The sequence below is a fragment of the Leuresthes tenuis genome, unplaced genomic scaffold (genome assembly GCF_036924035.1).
Source record: "Leuresthes tenuis unplaced genomic scaffold, fLeuTen1.0.hap1 SCAF_19, whole genome shotgun sequence".
Taxonomy (NCBI): Eukaryota; Metazoa; Chordata; class Actinopteri; order Atheriniformes; family Atherinopsidae; genus Leuresthes; species Leuresthes tenuis.
The window spans coordinates 12,337,824-12,356,226 of record NW_027325373.1 but is presented as its reverse complement, the minus strand read 5'-3'; the positions used below and the strand labels follow the sequence as shown (position 1 = coordinate 12,356,226).

The window sequence follows — 18,403 nt, the reverse complement described above, 5'->3', positions numbered from 1 at the left end:
TTCCCCCTCTCACATTTAAAAACCACCAGATTCAGGAGTGTGTTTCAAGTAGCATGACTGCTTTGTATTTTATTGCAACAAAAATTGCACCCAGGTAAGAGAGAGAGAGAGAGAGATTTACAAATGAAGTGAAAAGTTTGTCTATAAAATTGGTGAATGACCCTTAAAACAAAATGTAGAGTAGTGGTATGGTTGGTAAAGGGAGGAGTTCGACAAAAGAAAAAGGGAAACGACGACAGTACCGTATTGAAGTCGAGGCAGGTAGCCACGACTTTTGTCCTCAGGCATCGCAGTCAGATGAGGGCGAACGAGACGAGAGGAGTACATCACAAATATTAAGAATGTCCAACAGATGCAGATGAGGAAGAAACATGTTACAGTGGAACTTCTTTTCTTGTTTTTGTAATGGTCGCCCCTCTAACTTAACACACTTCGTAAGACAGAATGTGACAGATCCATAAACAATTTCAGTCCAGTGTTTCCCCCAGGAGATATTTTTCTTTCTGGGGTGGAAGGGCCTCTGCGACAGCATTTTCGACAACGTGACGTTGCGCCTCCATCCCTTCAGGAACAAAGGCCAGCCAGAGAAAACACTGAGTCAGTCCGTCACCCCTCGCAACTGATCAAACATGCTGCTGCAAGGCCAAATTGCTACTGATGGCTTTTTTTTTTTTTTTTTTAAACTGGCATATAGAGAGTTAAAACAAACTTGTGAATAGATATATTTATATATATTTATATTAAAAAAAAAAAAAAGTCCAGTCAAAGGACAATATAAAACAACAGATCTACTGAGTTGTAGATCCTGCACCCTGGTCCCTCTCCAGTACAGGCCGGAGGCAAAAGTTTTTGGTATGGCAAACATTTATAACCGATGAACAAAAACGCAGCTGTTCTCAAGCACGTGGCACAATTTAGCTAAAGTCAATCATCTGTACTTGAAACCGTCAAGATTAGAACAGCCCTCATGAAAGTGTTTAAGGCACCATTTGTTACCAGAGCGTGTAAAGAAACAAAAAAAAAAAAAAAGGTGAAGGCTGGATGATCATTCTGCCTTTAAATGCTTAGTTTATGGCACATGGTTGCAAATACTGCATAAAGCATCCGTAAGAAGAAAAATAGACTTGACACGAGTTCATCTCTCAGCATATCGTCAGTTATGAATCACAACGACACAAAGACAAAGGAAATGGGATGCATTGGAGAGGCATACCACGCTGTGTTTTTCCACTTTTTCACCATTGAAAATGGAAAACACAACCAAGCAAATGTGCTGTAAGGCGTCCTGGCACGAGATGAGGTGAAGCATTTGTTTTTGCTCATTGTCGCTGCATCAATGAAAACGCACCATGAGTGATGGAAGCAAATATCAAAAGGCCTTTTTTTTTTATGTAATGTCATGTGAAAAAGAAAAAAAAAATAAGAAGCAAATATGTAAGACATGATAGTTTAAAAAAAAAAAAAAAGATTGGTAAAAAAAAAAAAATCATGATGAAGAATTGGCCCTCGGCCTCGTATTAAGGCCAAATGACTGTGCATTCATAGTTAAGGCTGATGACAACCACGGAAGGTTTCACTTCAGTCTGTCCATTGTAACCACAGGCTTAATCAAGTCAGAGCATTCAGCAGAGGGAACCAATGCTGCTGTTCTCAATCAGGCTTTACCCTCAGGCATGACCTCAACACTGGGCACAGCTCAGAGGGGATAGTGTAACATACAGTTTATGTCAGTTTCATGTCTTGGTAGCATACGATTTTATGCCGCTACCTCTGAACAATGTCGCTGATCTCTTTGACAGAGGACAGCAGCTTGCTGAAGTCCTGCTGTGCGTTGGGCCCCCCAGTGGCAGTAGGGCAGATTTGAAGCTCGCGCAAGTTGTTCTCAAGCTTGCTGATGGCCTCTCGAAAGGCAAACTTGTTCCTCATCTGCTGGATGGACTCCACGTAGCTTGAGCAGTACTTTGACAGGTTCTTGCCTGCCTCCAGCACGGCACTGTGGCTCCCCGTCTGCTCAGAGTTGCGAGAGATGGCCGTTCGGAGCAGCTCGGTTCCCTCCAGCACCATCTCGCGTGTCACGGCCGAGTTCGACGCCTGGCGCGGCGCAGTTTTGCGGAGAGAGCGCCGGGGATCCATTAGAATCCCCGACGCTCTCTGGAATGCAGGTGAGCTCTGATCACTGGGAGAGGTGAGGGAGGAAGACAAGCCTCCAAGGCTCTGGCTGGAGGGGGAGGTGGTCACTGAAGTGGACGAGGTGGAGGTCTTGAGCGGTTGAGTTTTAGAGGTGGAGCCCAGGGGCAGCTTTTTTGAGCCATCGTTTATGGTTGTACGGGCTTGGTCGCTGACGGAGACTGTATGGTGGGGATCTAAGATGGAAGGAAGGCACTTGGCTTTGATGTCTGAGGGGGACGAGGGGGAGTTGAGTTCTAGAGTGGGGCTACGGGAGATCTTGCCCATTTTGGCACTGGTGGGTGGTGGCGGTGGAGCTGGTTTGGGTTTCTGCAACTTTCCTCTTTCCCTGACAGATAAGGAATCTACAGTGTGCTTGTTTCTGCGAGCCCTGCACTCATCTCCAGCTGCCCCCAAAGCTGGGAACACATTGGGTTTGGAAAGCTCAGCATGGAGGGCACTGGTTTTGGAGATTTCCTGCCCTGGCACACCGGGCCTCTTGACCACCTTAGGTGTCAATGCTTGTGGACTGGAACCAGGACTCGGATCAGTATCTTTGCCCACAAAGGCAGAGGAAACATCTGGTGACGTGTTCAGGCGTGGTGGGGGAGTCAGGGTGCCCATTCGAGGGGCATTTTCTCCTTTCTGCTCATTGGTTCTCTTCCGTGGCAGAGCTGGCTTACCCCCCAAGGTGCTTGATTCAAAGTGGCGCTGGCCCAGATCTCGGGGCAGCGTAACAGATTTCCTGTCAGTGCTGTCTCGGCCATTAAACATGCTGGAGGACCACAGGAAACGATTTGAATTAGAAATGGATTCCTCCTCACTCGGTGGAGTTGTAGCTGCCTTGCCTCCTGGACCAGGCACTGCTGGAGCTCCCTTCTTTCTGGGGAACAAAGGTCCTGGGTAGTTAGGAGCTCCACTGGTAGTGGCCCCGTTCGAGGATTCAAGGCCATCTGTCGTATCATTCAGAGACAAAGATGCACCATTGTTGAAACTGTCATTGTCACGAGGATCGAGAGTCACAACCCTCCTGTCGTGGTGGATGTCCATCTCTTTAAAAGAAGAGCTGCGTTTGGGAGGAGTTGGGGCGGTCCTTCTCTTTTTCATTATGAGGCTGAGTAATCCACTACCACGCGTCTTGTCCTTGTCTTTGGGTAGCAAGCGGTCATCCTCATTCAGGTTGTTGTCCAGAAATGGCCGCTCTTTCCTGGGAAGCATTGGTGATGACACAGCAACCTCTGGGTCCGCTGGGTCTGAGGAAGACCATAAACAGGTTAGGGTGTATATAAGAATTAAACTAAAGCAAAGTAGACTAGACTAGAGGAAGCTGTAAGATGCAAAGTGACGTGGGACAAAATTAATTGTAAGGTAATCTATTTGATATGCTCCATAAAGTAGACTATTTTACAACATGGGCACATGGTATATCTCACCTGGACTGTCTCCATCCCGGTTTTCCATGGTTTTGCGAAGAGTTCTGGTCTTCGTAGGCAGCTCTGGAGCCTGCTGGATGGAGCTTAAAGTCGCCTTCTTCCCCTTCTTCCCCAACTCCTTTTCCACCTCTATAATTATAGATTTGTCAAGATTTTGCCAAACATGAGGTTTAGATATTTTTACAACAATAAGACAAGATGGCACTTGTGTTTGTTTGCTTATTGATGTCTGCAGGTATCATGAAACAGATCTCCAGGTGTTTTAGATGGTAAAGAAAGCCACTGACCATCAGAGATGCTTGATTCCTGGAACATGGTCTCAAATGCTTGGTGTGTTTCAGCAAAGGATGGACGTTCTAAAGGGTTCCACATCCAACCTGATAAGTGGAAAGAGAATACTAATAAAGTCTTGCTAAAATAAAAGAAAGCCTTTAATCGTATTTTAAATAGACGCATATATGTACCCACAGGCTGTCATGAGCTCGTAGACCTTCTCCGGACAGCCCTCTGGTCGGTCCATACGGTAGTCTTTTTGCAGCAACTCATAGACCTGAGACAGGTCAATGCCGGGGTAAGGAGACATGCCGTAGGTGGCAATCTCCCACAGCAGCACACCGAATGCTGAAGATCATGGAACATGACAATTTGTTTCGTCTCGCACAGAAATTAGCAGAGGAAACTTTTCAAGGGCTACGTGTAAATGATGACATAATAAGGTCACGAGAGGAGTATGACAAATTTACGATGAAAAAAAAAGAATACGAACAAAACTTTTTAAACCTATTAAATGGCAGTCAAATAAGCAATTCAAGTAGTGTGAGATCAAACTTACCCCAGACATCAGACTTGATGGAGAACTTGTTGTAGGCCAGACTCTCTGGAGCAGTCCACTTGATGGGGAACTTGGCCCCAGCATGAGCTGTGTATGTGTCTCCAGTCATCAGTCTGCTCAGGCCAAAGTCTGCCACCTTCACCAGGTGGTTCTCCCCAACCAGACAGTTACGTGCAGCCAAGTCCCTGCGGAGAGAAAGAGGAGTGTTGATCAGGGGGCTCCGTGGAATCGGGACTTTCACAGAGAATCATTGTAGAAATAAAGAAGAAAGTAGGAAAACAAACATCAGCTGTCTGTGCTGTTAAAAGCATCTGCTGTGGTGCTGGAATTCTGCACCTTTTGTATGGTCACAGGCTCAGTCTTGTCAGATTTCTAAATTAAAACGCAGCTAGTCAAATATGAGAGACATAAATCAGCGCTCATCGCTTCTTGTTAAACGTGCCAGAACAAACTGCCTATGCAGCAACAATGACTCGTCTGCGATGTGATGTGATGTGAGAGCGAGAGTAGATCTTCTCAGGAATGAATAAAACGTTTTAATATCAATGAGATTCTTCTCTTCTCTTACAGCTGTGACCAAACCTGCCAACTGTAGAGGAGAGTATCTGATGAACCTGTGATACTAAAGACAGGGGCAAACTATTCAGTTTTAACTACTCAGTGCCACAAGCATGATGTCACATGCACTTTTACTTTAAGAGTAATCAAATTCGAACACTTTCGGGGTTTTCTCTTCTGCCTAACAAAGCACAGCTGTTCAAACAACAAATTCGTTAAACAAGAGCAACACTCCCTCCCTGATTAAAAATCCGCAGCTGCACAACAATACGCAAGCTAGCAGTCACCGAGTTCACAAATGCAACGTCATCTGCAGCTTCACTGCGCCCATACTGTGCCTCATAGCAAAAGTACCATGTTTAAACAACTTTTAAAAACCTGGGTACACTCAGTGCTCTGATGGCAACAGCTTATCGGTGAGGAAGGGAAAAAAATATGCACATGCTCACAAAGTTGCTCAGTCGGCAATAATGACAAGGCAAGCAGTTAAGCAATTAAGCAAGCAAACAGAGAAAAAGGCAGGGACAGGAATGGGCTGCACTGTGAAGGAGGAGGAGAGATGCAAGGCTAAAACTTGCACCATTAATTCAACTTCGACTGTTTGAGCTTTACACCCACCTGTGTATGAAGTTTTTTTTCTCCAGGTACTCCATGGCAGAGGAGATCTGTGTGGCCATGTACAGCAGCACCACAGCGTTGACCTCTTCTCTGTTGCACTCCCTCAGGTAGTCCAGCAGGTTGCCATGGGTCATGAACTCTGTGATAATGTAGAACGGTGGCTCCCGTGTGCACACACCTGCCGAGGCCGCAGGAGTACAAAGCAGAACAGAACAGATCTGCGTTTAATAACTGATGGTTTTGTGTGAGTTTGATGAGCTTTTATGGGGGGGAAGAAAAAAAAAGAAACTTGGATGAAAAAGATACTGCTGCACGGGACTGGAAAAAGGAAAATCCAGAAAAGCTTGTAAATTTCAGCAGTTCCTTAAATTTACATACCCAACAGTTGCACCAGGTTGGGGTGTTTGATCTCTTTCATAACTGCGGCCTCCTTGAGAAATTCCTCCACCTCCATCGTGTCCTCCTGCACGGTTATTGTTAAGGAAAAAAAAAAAAAAGGGGGGGAGGAAAACCATAAGTTTACTGTAGTTGCATCAATGCAACAGCAGATGGTAACATTCAGCCAATTCAAAGATTTAGATCCAACGCAGACTTAATATGGGATGCATGCAGAAGGAGTAACGTTTCCCCCAAGCTCGAAGGAGTCTGACCTTTGTCATGTGTGCACTTAGGAGCAGCAGACACAGCAGAAATCATTTCAACCCGTCCCTTTGCGATTTCATACCTTTAGTGTTTTCACAGCCACAGTGAGGTTGTACTTCTTCCAGACACCTTCGTACACCTCCCCATACTGGCCTCCTCCTAGTTTGTGCTTCATTGTAATGTCAGTGCGCTCCATCTCCCACTTATCATAGTTAGGAGACACTCCGTAGATGGTGGGCTTGTTGCGTTTGGTGGCCGGATAGTGCAGCGTGGTGATGAGGCCGTCTGACACCGTGGAGTGGTGGTGCACCAGCTCTGCCAGTGTGTTGAAACGGCTCTCTGAAGAGACGTAGAGCTGGGGGAGAACGCGTTTCTTCATTTGAGTCCATGCATGTAGGGTTCACATTTGTTTGCTTTCTTTTTTTTTTTAATTAACAGAAGAGATTAACACAGCTACTGTCTAGACATCCTTAAAAAGCACCTTCTTAAAAACTAACGGCAAGCCAAATGTTATCGAAAGTTAGCATTACCTGCCAGCGACTTCAAACACATTACAATAGCGGCGCTGACACGTCTGGAAACATAACGTGAGAAGGAGCTGTCTGAGACCAGTGATAAATGGAAAAGTTATAATCCTAGCCCACTCCAAGCTTTCAAAGCATTTGTCAGGAAGCTTGTGGACGGAAGGATATTGGTCAGGGCTCAGTGGACACAGACGTTTCCATCATCCGAGTCTTGCATACAGATGATTTTCCCTACAGTGTTCATTTTGCATTGCTTTTGATGTTTAATAGCTTCCATTTCATGAGTGCATATGAAAGAAAGAGTAAAAAAAAAAATGACCAAGCTGGACTGTAATTCTTTAAATTGAGAGCAGTGTTAATCGCTGAGTCACACTGAGTCGGTGGGGAAAAAAAAAGCAGCTGCTTGATGGTAGTGCTGAGGTCATCCTAAATTACTGGAATTATCCATCACACCAGACTTTTGACTTGTAGTTTGGTGGGAGGATGGAAAACAATATGAGCCGGGGGGGTGGTTGCACATAACCAAGTGTATGGCTGTCCCTAGCTGCGTTTGTCCATTTTTTCCTCCTTCTTTTATGTGGAAGCGCACACCACATCTGTCTGCGCTAAAGCGTGTCTTAGCATGGGCGTCAGTGTCTGGGTCAGGCCTCACATCTGCCGGCTGTAGCCGGAGGCACAGTGGTGGTTAGACATTCTTGTCATAGCTATAGCTCTGAAGCTAGGTCACCGCGCTGCACCACAGACAGAAGGGTGACACGAGCACAGATAGCGACATATGACAAACATGTATCTATCGTGTACATTCAGATTCTTGAATTTGAAATTCAATTTCATGAATCTTATTTAAAAGTCCTTGATCCAAATATTCTGCTTATTTACACAATCTTAACTCTGTGGCGTATTAAAGCATTTTGATCCCGGTCTTGATGGTCAGAGAAACAAGCTTTGTGCATGGGAAAATTCATTCTCAGCTATTGTTCCCGACAGCCATCTTAAATGGAAATCAGTCAATGAAATCCAACTATAACCGATGCAAAAATGAGTAAATCAGGCCTCAATGAAAGCATTCCTTTCTGTATTCGGTTACACATATAAAGAATAGAATTTGGACTGGTCTGACGCTGGATTGTGCAAACAGGAGGCTGTGTGATCCTTGCTTTGCAGAGTTTAAGTCTGTAGGAAAAGATCTGCAGCACTGGTGCCACTGGAAGCAAATATAAATAGTTGTCCCTCTTATCCCCTCTGGCTTTCCATCATTTCATATCATTTTTTTCTTGCCCATACGACACTAAAAATATATAAAACTGTACAATATGTGTTATTAAAAGTTCCTCTAGAATTCTTACAATTAATTTGATTTGGTGTGCGAATAATTGCATTTGTGATCAGTACTGATCATCAACCAGACAGAGGTTTCAATATGCATTTCCACTGGTGCCTACCTTGCTGTCGGATGCAGTGTTAATCCTGTAATGGTAGACTCTCCCCTCATACCGCAGAGAAATGGACCTCTGTCCGGGGCTGCTCTCACTCTCTCGAACCAGAAAGCTTCCGTTGATGCCCGAGCTGAGCAGGTACTCCGCAGCGTTGCGTGATACAGGCCCATGGTACCAGCTGTGTTTCTCCAGGCTGTTGACCGGGGTGATGTAGTTGGATGGCACCCAACCTTGGCCATTCTTGGTCTGTGCCTCGCACCACTCCCCATTGTGGTTGTAACCCAGCACACGCAACTTCTCCCCTAGTGAACAAGAGGAATTAGAATACAACAATGATCTATGCCGGTTGTGACAGGGAAACTCAGCTGGATGACTTCACACTTCTTTAACTGATCACAGCATATTTCTTTGGTCTTGGCTGTTGTGACAGTTTCACATTGCGAGCATTAAGAACAGGCAACCATAACATGACACGATGCAAGAGCTAAACTGATCAGATTTAAAGTCAGAAATAGAGGAATCCATTTAATCGATAGTTATCTTTACAAAAATCCAAAATCCAGGGGTTTTCTCTTTTCTACAACTTATTTTGATTATCTAAACTCAAGAAAGTTCGATCTCACTCTCTAGTTTAGACTAGATATGACAAAAAACAAAACGTACAATGCATCTTAAACTATGTAACCAACAGCAATATCTTTTATGATTGAATTCAAATGCAATCCATGTTTTTTGGGCTAACCTTTTAGCCTGTAACCTCATATCACAGAGCACAGGAAAATTATGTTGTGCTGGGCATTTTCTTGTTTATTCCGGTGTCTATGTTCTCTCCTTCCTTCCTCCGTTTGTCTGTGATCCATCTGCAGTATTGTTTTACAGTTTGTTCAGTGGAAAAAGACCCATGTGTGAGACCATTGTTAGGAAGTGAGAGTCAGATGGAAATGAGGACAAAGAGGGGCGACGCTAATCAGGAGATTCCAGCAGTAGTCAGCATTATGGAGATATCTGCTATCTCCAGAAGTGTGGCTCACTTTCTATGTCACCTCAGACATAAAGACACTTTCCAGAATATGTGACAAACTACTACATCTAAAAAAATGGGAAACAGTCAGCATTATTTCTTGCAGTGTCCTGGTGACCCAGAAATTTAAGGTGATTAGAAATATTTTGGTTCAAGTCCAACTGCAGTTTTAGTTGTATGTAATCCCCTTTTTCAATCTCCCTAATTTCCTCTCTGGTTCCTAATGCCCTATGTACACTTAATATAATATTTAGTTGCTGAACTGTGTCCCGTAAAACATCTTCATTCCCACACTCACCTTTGGTAATGCTTAGTGTGTTATCACCACTGGCGACGAAATCATAGAGTGCAACAAACAGGTTGGGGTCATTCTCGCTGGGTCCTGCCAACAGGTTCTCTTTGGAGTTCCAGCGGGCTGCTTCGGTCAGACCCTGACCCTCGAAGTCTGGTCTCTGGAGAGCTTCTAAAAAAAAAAAACACAAATAAGATAAGTCTGTCAGAATGAAAACTAATATGAGCGCAAACGCTTCAGTGCTTAAGAGTGACCATAAGATCTGTCTGTGTGTGTGTGTGTGCAGCATTTTTCCATACAGCTTCACACAAAAACAGGAAGATTCAGCAAAACCTCTTTCTCCGCAGTTTGTCATTTCATTTCTCGGATATATCCTTTAACTCGCTCCCACTAACAGATCAGCGGCCGTGATCCCACGGTGGGATTAAAGTAATAAACCTGATCATGTGACCCGCACGGTCCTTTGTGTTTCTACAGCTTTTCATTTCCTGGATTATCTGTACTTATCTTTAATTTTCTTTTAATCCCTACATGTAGACAACTCGCCCACATCAGACCATGAGAATCTCTCTCAGCATGAAACTTCACTGCATCTGTAAAAGGAACGCGCTCCAGTTCATGGTGCTTTAGTTACGTCGATGATAGACACCACTTGAATTACAGCTATTCTAAAGCAGAAAATCTGAAGGAATCCCAAAATGTGAGAAAGTGTGGCAGAAAGAAGAGGATTGTGTTAAAAATGTTTAATTGCCGTTTTCTCTAAACGTGAGCCTCACTGTAGACAAGGATGTCTGAGCGGCATCTCACGTTTGATTCAGCAGTGCATACAAATTTTCATCCGAGCCAAAAGGCTGACGTAACAGTAGGTTTCCACTCGAGACGCGAGGGAGGAATACTTCAAATTAAGCGGTAAGACAACTGGGACATGAGTTCAAAATAGCCACAGTGTCACATAATGGCGACCAGTAAAAACCCTAAAAAGTGACAAACATGGAAACTGAACCTAATGTTTCAACTCTCCAGAGTCACAGCACAACTGGAAAAAATGTTGGCTCCAAAAGAGCTACAAATGTCATTATTACTGGGCACATTTTATGGTTGAGGAAAATGGTTGCCCTGGGAGGGTTGATGTGGTTCACTGGTGCCTCGCAGCCCTTAAGAAGTGTCTCACGTCGTGACTTTTGTCCCACCTACAACCACGTCAGTCAGCTTGCAACACATTTTGCTTTTTGCACCTCGGACACCTCGGCATATCCAAACATGTCATGTGCCGTTGACATCGTACGCCCACACGCATCATTGTTTTGTGCTATTCATAGTTTTATTGAATCCAATTTGTTCTCTCTAACAGTCTTGCATTGACTCATCCTCCCAACAACAGCATTTGCAAGTATTCACAAATTTAAGACTTGATGTTTAATCCAAGATTGAATGGAAATTGTGACATTGGCCGTTTACTGATTAAGCTCAAAAGTTAAGAATTAAACCTTTAACTTAATCTGTTCCAACATTAGAAACTCAATGACCCATCTATATTTGCCTCAGGGAATATTTGGTTGGTTTATATAACAAGACAGCACAAGTCAGTTGAATACCCACAAGGATAGACACAAATAAGTAAAAGCATACAGTGTGTCTTTGATTGTGATGCCACCTGCCAAGTAAAGGCCAGCTTTTATCACCCACCGACTGGTTGTAATCTTTGGTGGCGTTAAGCCCAAACAAATCTGTGCAGAATCAAAATTCACAGTAACACCAGGATAACAAGAGAAAACAAGATGTAGTCATTCAGAGCCCCAGCTGACAGTTTGTTCCACTGCACATCTGTGGCCAGCAGTCACAGAACTAAAGCTTTCACCTTCATGCAATACAAATATATGAAAAACTGGATGAACCGATTGTCAAAAGATGTAAAGTTGCAGAGCTTCTACTCGGGATAACAACACGACGTAATGAGGCAGGCGTTTCACAGCAATGTCACAATGTTTTTGTTCGGCGTGTAATGGAAAGCACAGTTGGAGGAAAAAAAAAACTGTTCAATCGTTGAATTATGTAGCAGATTACAACCTGGTCCCGGTTCCTTATTGTATAACCCAGCATTAGCTGAGAAAGTTCCAGAGAAAGACTAAACTCGTTCACAGCCTATGTGCTGCGCCACAGCTTGATTTATTCACCACATAAGAGTCGTTAATTTGACAAGATGGAAAAGGACGACGTCTACTGTGATAAAAGGCACAGAAAAAAATAAAAAATCTATATCATTCATATCAACTATGGACACACTCCCTGCAAACTCAAGGTTTAAGGCCAACTGTGTGAGCCAAATGGACAAGCCTTCAGGTCTCAGAAGGGGATGATGTGACTTTCCTGAAAACAAACATTAAGCATGGACTGTAACGTGCATCACTAAAGGCTGTATAACTTTAAGAACATTAACAGACCCACAGCTTGTCACATGACATTGTTGACAACGTTGAAACCTTCCACAAAGCCAGGCTCACCAACACTGGACCGATCAGAGCACAATGTGTTGCTTTTATCAGATCATTAAGGTGCCGTTTTCCCGGCGAGAACACGCCTGATCCACTTTTGTGGAGCGTAATGCCTGGCTCGGAGTCTCAAATTTCAATGGGATGAAGTCCTAAAAGGCAAAAATACCCATTGCATTCTGGAGCAACAACACCCACAAACATGTATCTGGTGAGAGACCTTTTTATTCCAACTGTTCCTCATGCCCCCAGCTGCAAGCACCAAGCTCCACTTTGAAGTTAAGATTCAAATTTTCCAATATAAACCAAATTGCGTTAAGCCTAACATTGTAAGATATCCTGACAAGCAGCCAACTATCTCAATTTAAGTTTACTCCTTGGTAACACCAACAACAGTGGCGTGCTCCCAATGAATATTGCAGAATGAAAAACAGATGCGGCCAGAGATCAAGCCAGATAGAAGAGAGGCGCCAGAGAAAATGATGGGAGACCCGAGAGCAAGAAAGACTTCCTATACAGCTGAGAGTTTGCTGGTCATAAAGTGTGGGCAGCGCATTTGAGCAGTCCGTGCCACACACATCCACTTTACGGGCCACAAATACCACAGCTCTTTGTGAGAGGGTGACAGCACACTGACACATGAGCCAAGAAAACACACATACTCCGGGGGGGGGAAATCATATGAAAACTGAAACCCGCAAAGTTACTGAGAGATAATCATAAAGACAGAGCAAAGACCCCTTTATCAGAGTGCAGAGCTCCAGAGATGTGGAGTGGGAGAAATTACAGCACCTCTTGGCTGCATTACTGAGATGACAGTCAAAATGATTAAAAGTGTGTGGAACTTGTAAAGAATTCGTGGCTATGACTGCACTGAGAGTCACACGCTGATGCAAGACTTTAAAATGTCTTTAAAAACCAGACCACTTCAATAAAATAAAACGTCTTGTCTGGTGACACAGCTGATTCAAATTCTATTAAATCGGACTATTTTTGTGAGGGAGTACCTGGCACATGTAGCCAGGAGTAGCCCGGGTCCAGAATCATAAATATAACAGTGGGGTCCACTTCCCTGAAGTCAGCTAAAGTCCCGCCCACATATTTGTGAGAGCGGAGGGCACATGCTCGCCTTGCTTCACCTGTCATCGACTGAGCAGAAGGTGGCAGAAAACAGGAGAACACATTCAGATCATATCTCTCTTATCCTATCAGCTGCAGGAGATAGAATGCTGAGCAGAGGGTTATCAAGGGGACATGAACTGAAACTAAGGCAACTAAATAAGGAAGAAACACAATTCTCCTCATTTAGACTATAAAACCCTCTGCTGTTCCTTCTGCTATCCATTGATTAGAATTATGCCAACAATGTCAGGTAGTTTGCAAGCAAAATATAACCAAGGCCTCCTTATCAGTAACTAATTAGGTTGCTGTTCTTTGTACAGTGTGGTCAGAATTATACATTACCATTATCCTTTTCAATAGGGAGTGTAGCAGAACTTCTATCTCCATTAGATCATGTGGTTTTGCTGTCTTTGGCAAATCAATGATCTTAGAAAGCATGACTAATAGCTTACTATATTGTGTGAAGACGGAGGAAGGCATAGCCTTTTTATTCCACATTGCAGGTACAAATCCATTGCATATGTTGTTGGAAATAAGCAACATCATGTAGGTTTACATTATTCTTTAAATTCATTCATGGACCAAGTGAACAAGATTAAGGTAATGGAACACAGCAGATGAGTGAGAAGGAGGGTGCAGACTGAGATCAGATCCCCTCTCCTCATAAACAAGAGTTAAGTGGGACATGGCAGGGAGTCAGATTTCCTTGTATTCTCTTCTCCGTCTTTTTTTCCCCCCCATTTTTTCCTCTGCAGCCAGCCAGTGTGTCTGGCCTCCTTCCCCCTCCCCTGTGCTTACTCTCCGCTTTCCCCTCCCCATTCTTTAGTTTCCACAGCTCAGAAGTCATTGTTGAGACAAAACGCAGTGGTGCCCAAAATTTTATCCTTCTCCCTTTGCTCATTTGCCCTAACCTTTCCCCACTCTATCTCTGACATTTCTCCATTTGAATCAACTGCAAAATTAAGAGCCAAGCTAGGAGACAAAGCTAATGGAGTCATGAATTAGCCTTACCTTCCAAGTAACAGCTGGAGGATGACGAGAGACCTTTCTTAGATTTACACCCCACCAATTTCAGGCATATCTCCAACATTTTCATTTGCTTTATTTGCTTTCCCGCTGAAAATGTTGCTTGTTCAAATCAGATGTCCCTTGAAAGTTTCTTATCTACATGTGTCCAACAAAAAATGGGGAAAAAAAGTCTTCAACAAAAAATATATGCTAACAAAAGGGCTGACGGGACCAAGCCAAAAAGGTATACAGATCTGCTTTCCCCAGGTCTTTCCAGCTGCTGTAAATCCTCCTTTCCTTTCCTTTCCTTTCAAAACTGAAAGAGTGTGCTGTCCGGCAAAGTCTACCAACTTCTTCTTGTGAGCGTCTCCATTTTTTTCGCCCTTTCACCTCAGGACTTTCAGTTAACTCCACTTTTAAGAGGTTAAACGACAATCCAGCGGGGAAGATTTGGTCCAAAACGTTGCTATATTGGTAGATGTGTCAGTTGAGTAGGCATTAGAGCAGTCTGAGCGGTGCCATTCCTCTCTTCTGTCGACAGTGTGAGTGTGTATCTGAGGCACAGGGACTACTCGTGCTTCAGCTGCCAACAAAGGGCCTCTTTCAAGCTCAGCCTGCTGCACTCAATGACATCAGCTGAGCCCTCCCACCTCCAAAAGCAGGAGGTAGAGGCCGCTACCACAGACACACTCGCAGAGAAGAATACAAACAAAACCTCATTCGCATCCAAAATTCATACCAACATGTCAGATAAAAGCTCCAAAGATCTCAAATTAGACCTCTGGGTTTAGATTGAGTGTAGTTCTGAAACATTTTTCCTCTTCCTCTACTGAAGTCATGAGATGTTTACAAGATGCTCCTCCTCCAACTTTTTAACCCCCTCCCCCCCCGCTGTCTTTCTGCCTTTCTCTCTCCTCGGCAATGGTTTTTTTCTCTTTATCCAGTCTGTAATGTTTACAGGTTGAGGAATCAGTTCTGGAAACGGGAATGGCTTGTGAAAGACCAGGCTTAAGCTCTAAATCAACAGAGGAGAGAGTGGAACTTTTGCCAGCGTTGCCAGTCATTTTTCCTGTGGGAATTTCTAACAGGAATGACTGGAATCGATCAAAAAAGAAATAAATAAATGAGCTGAAATCTTGTGATATTTAAAGAATCGTGTGTAAATCATATGATTTAGGACAGCATCCCTGGTAAGAACACATCTAAAACTAACCAATAATCCAGGCTTTCAAAAACACATATTCTGCTCAAATCTCTCACTAATAATAACAAGATAACATAAAAGGGAAGCGAGGAAACGTTAGAAAGCCATCGACAACAACGTCATTCACAGCCTAAAAAGTATTGCCTCGAACTAATTCTGCCTTTGTAAATGATAAGTTACTCATATCTGAGGTGTGCTTTCCGTTTTACTGCAAGCTACGGATGTGCTTCTTTAGAATTGCCACATGGCCTAAAAAGCTTATCAATGGTCAGTACCCTGAAACCACTTCAGTTAGTCACAGAAGCAGCTGCGATCACTGACTATGTCTGGCAAATATTTTCATATAAATGACAAACACCTAAGAGTGTGTATATGTGTGGGTGCGCGTTTGGCTTCAGTGATAAGAAGTCAATGGCCGATTGCAGACTGCAGGGAAGCAGGCTTGATGACAACTAAACGCAGTACGAATGCCAAAATGGTGAATTGTTGACCGCTGACACTGGAATTTCCAATTAGCAAGTGGCTAAAATCCCTCCTGTATAAAAAGCATACAAATTACAATGACTTAAACAGCTTTTAATGTCGGCTTTCAGTTTGTAATTGAAATCAGCGACACAGCTAACTGACAGAAACCATGTTTTCTACTACTCAGCCAAAATGAATACACATTAAAGTCATATCAATGATGGAGACAACAATGAGAAAAAAAACAAATCTCAGAAAAACATTAAATTCAAATTAGAACCTTCAGAAGTAAAAAAACAAACAAAACAAAACTAAAATATATCCAATAATGAAGGTCCTTTGCGTTTCAATGCTGAGGCTCTAGTTAGTTGTACCAAACAAACCAGTAAGAGTGAATAATGACATGAATGCTAACTGAGGACATGGGGGGACACAAACTGATTAAACCTGTGTGGATCCAAATGGTCAAACTTTCTGTGGACTGAACTGTAAACCAAACACGACCAAATTCTCTGCCATATAAGCTGTAATTGCCTGAGTTTATGAGCAACTTTGCATGTGGAATTGATGCTCCTGAGGAACACAAAAGCATTATTAAGCCAGAATATGTAAGAAAAGAAAAAATACAGGAAGATGTTGACAAATATGCGTTTCTGGATTAAATCATGAGGAAAAAGACACTCATCGTGAGCAGCTGATTAATTGAATCATTTGTCTGAATCTGTAATCGATATTTATGTGTAAACTTATAGTATTTGGTGACAGGGGCTCTGTAAAAATTTCAGGTCGATTTAATTTGAAATGGAAGGTATTCATCCGGCTCATAATCACAGGTAACTGTTAAATTCAAGAAGGATGTTAAATGTGCCAGAATGCAAACACGAGCAGCCCTCAAGGCCAGTTCGTGGTTTCTGCCCCTGCTTGAGCGCATGGCCCGTGTAACATAAATTTCATCATGTCCACCGGTCCGTGAAGTAGTCCATCTTCAGTCCAAAAAAAAAAAAAAAAAAGAGGAACCATGTGCCTGCTCTGCCAACCTTCAGGTCAAAAGGTAGCACACACAAACAAGCTGATGAGCAGAGGAACAGCAACACGGATGCTCCATGGGAGGAGACACTTGCCATTTCTCACTCTTCAAGAATTCCTAATAGAAAGAGGACTGTAGCTTAACTAGCGAGTAGCCTTAATAGCAGTATGTACAAAACTGTATGTGTTCACAAAGTCTCAATTATTTAATGCACACCACATCCATATTAGCATTGACACAAAAGCAAATTGCAGCTTTCAACCTACCCAGATCCAACTGACTTTTTGTAAGTAGAAACCTCAATACGCTGACCATCAACACACGTGGCACTAAGCCTCAACATCACTGCCGTAGTGCAGCAATGGCAAACATTTGTCTCCCTTGCATGCACCACCCCAAACACCAATTAAGAAGAAATGCAGGCTTCCTCAAACTCTGAATGAGGCCTATTAACTTACCGCAGTAACAAAGTGTTGCAGAGATGAGACGATAAAGGCAGGAGGAAAGGGGCTATAAAAAAAAAAAAAAAATGGAGGCAAGAGGAAAAAAGGTTGCAGATGGAGAAGCATGAAGCACATTGTTTGGAAATGAGCTCATAGGAGAATTGCTTGCGTTTTATAATGTGGACCTAGTATGTTAACAGTTAGCTGACGTACATCCACCCACGAGATGGTTTTTGGCGCTTTGTTTCTGATGTACCCCCTCCCGCTTTCATGACTTCTTTCTCCAAAACTTCATGCAGAGGACAAACTGTATTACCAAGCTCTCCTATTACAGATCAAAAGGACACTGATGCAATAGGTAAAACCGGGCTGCAATGGCATTTTCCTTCTTTTAACAAACTATTATTACCATACTGCACAACACTGCACCATTTTTCTCCCCGCTTCTTAAGCAGTATGCCATGAACATTTTAATGAAGGCAGAGGTACGTCATTGAGGACTGTTCGACTTGTACTCCCACCTCATGCACAAGGGTACACACACAAACATAATCCCACTCTCTGACAGCGTAAGAAGAGGAAGGCAGCCAACACTTGGCATAAATCCTGTCCATCCATGTTATGGAACAAGAGAGTTATTACACTTTTGAACCAAGCCAGCTTTCTAATTACCGAGCAGAAAAGGGTGGCACAAAGCTGTGTACATTCCTAATAGTGACTTTGTATTGCAGCACGTCGCTCATCATTTTATTCCAACTGAGCAGGCAGAGCATTCTGTTGCCTTAAAGTGTAGCTAAATATTAGACACTTCGGAACCAGGTATTATGCATGTGGTGTGTGGATGTGTTTGCACATGTGGCTGTTTACTCAGGGCCCTCTGGAGAATGCAGCCAGAGTGTCTGAGGCGTGCAGACCAGCAGATGAGGTTAAGGGGCTTAGATTTCCACATAATTCTCCACTCCGAACAGTCCACAGGGAGAATGGACACTTAAGAACAAAACAGTCGCTCCTCTAGTTCAAGGTTAAAGTTATTGCATCAGCCTGTGGTGGCAATAACATACCAAAGTTGACACACTCAGTGCACTTACATGACACTTAAGTATTAAAGAAAAGAAGGAAAAGA

At 43.3% G+C, this 18,403-nt stretch overlaps 1 protein-coding gene across 2 annotated transcripts in view; it reads right to left on the bottom strand.

Moving 5' to 3' along the window:
- Nucleotides 1-38: 38 nt before the first annotated feature.
- Nucleotides 39-18,403, bottom strand: part of abl1 (c-abl oncogene 1, non-receptor tyrosine kinase) — a 30,294-nt gene continuing 11,929 nt past the window's right edge. Inside the window, exons 1-11 of one of the 2 annotated variants that reach the window (XM_072372636.1) lie at nt 14,145-14,774; nt 9,529-9,693; nt 8,216-8,511; nt 6,332-6,604; nt 5,986-6,070; nt 5,608-5,785; nt 4,432-4,616; nt 4,068-4,220; nt 3,887-3,976; nt 3,600-3,728; nt 39-3,419 (exon numbers count right to left, since the gene is read on the bottom strand). In XM_072372636.1, the coding sequence (XP_072228737.1) occupies nt 1,765-3,419; nt 3,600-3,728; nt 3,887-3,976; nt 4,068-4,220; nt 4,432-4,616; nt 5,608-5,785; nt 5,986-6,070; nt 6,332-6,604; nt 8,216-8,511; nt 9,529-9,693; nt 14,145-14,229 (3,294 nt within the window). In that variant the 5' untranslated portion in view covers nt 14,230-14,774 and the 3' untranslated portion in view covers nt 39-1,764. Of the gene's footprint in view, nt 3,420-3,599; nt 3,729-3,886; nt 3,977-4,067; nt 4,221-4,431; nt 4,617-5,607; nt 5,786-5,985; nt 6,071-6,331; nt 6,605-8,215; nt 8,512-9,528; nt 9,694-14,144; nt 14,775-18,403 lie in introns of those variants that run through there. The other variant, XM_072372635.1, reaches the window with a different exon arrangement.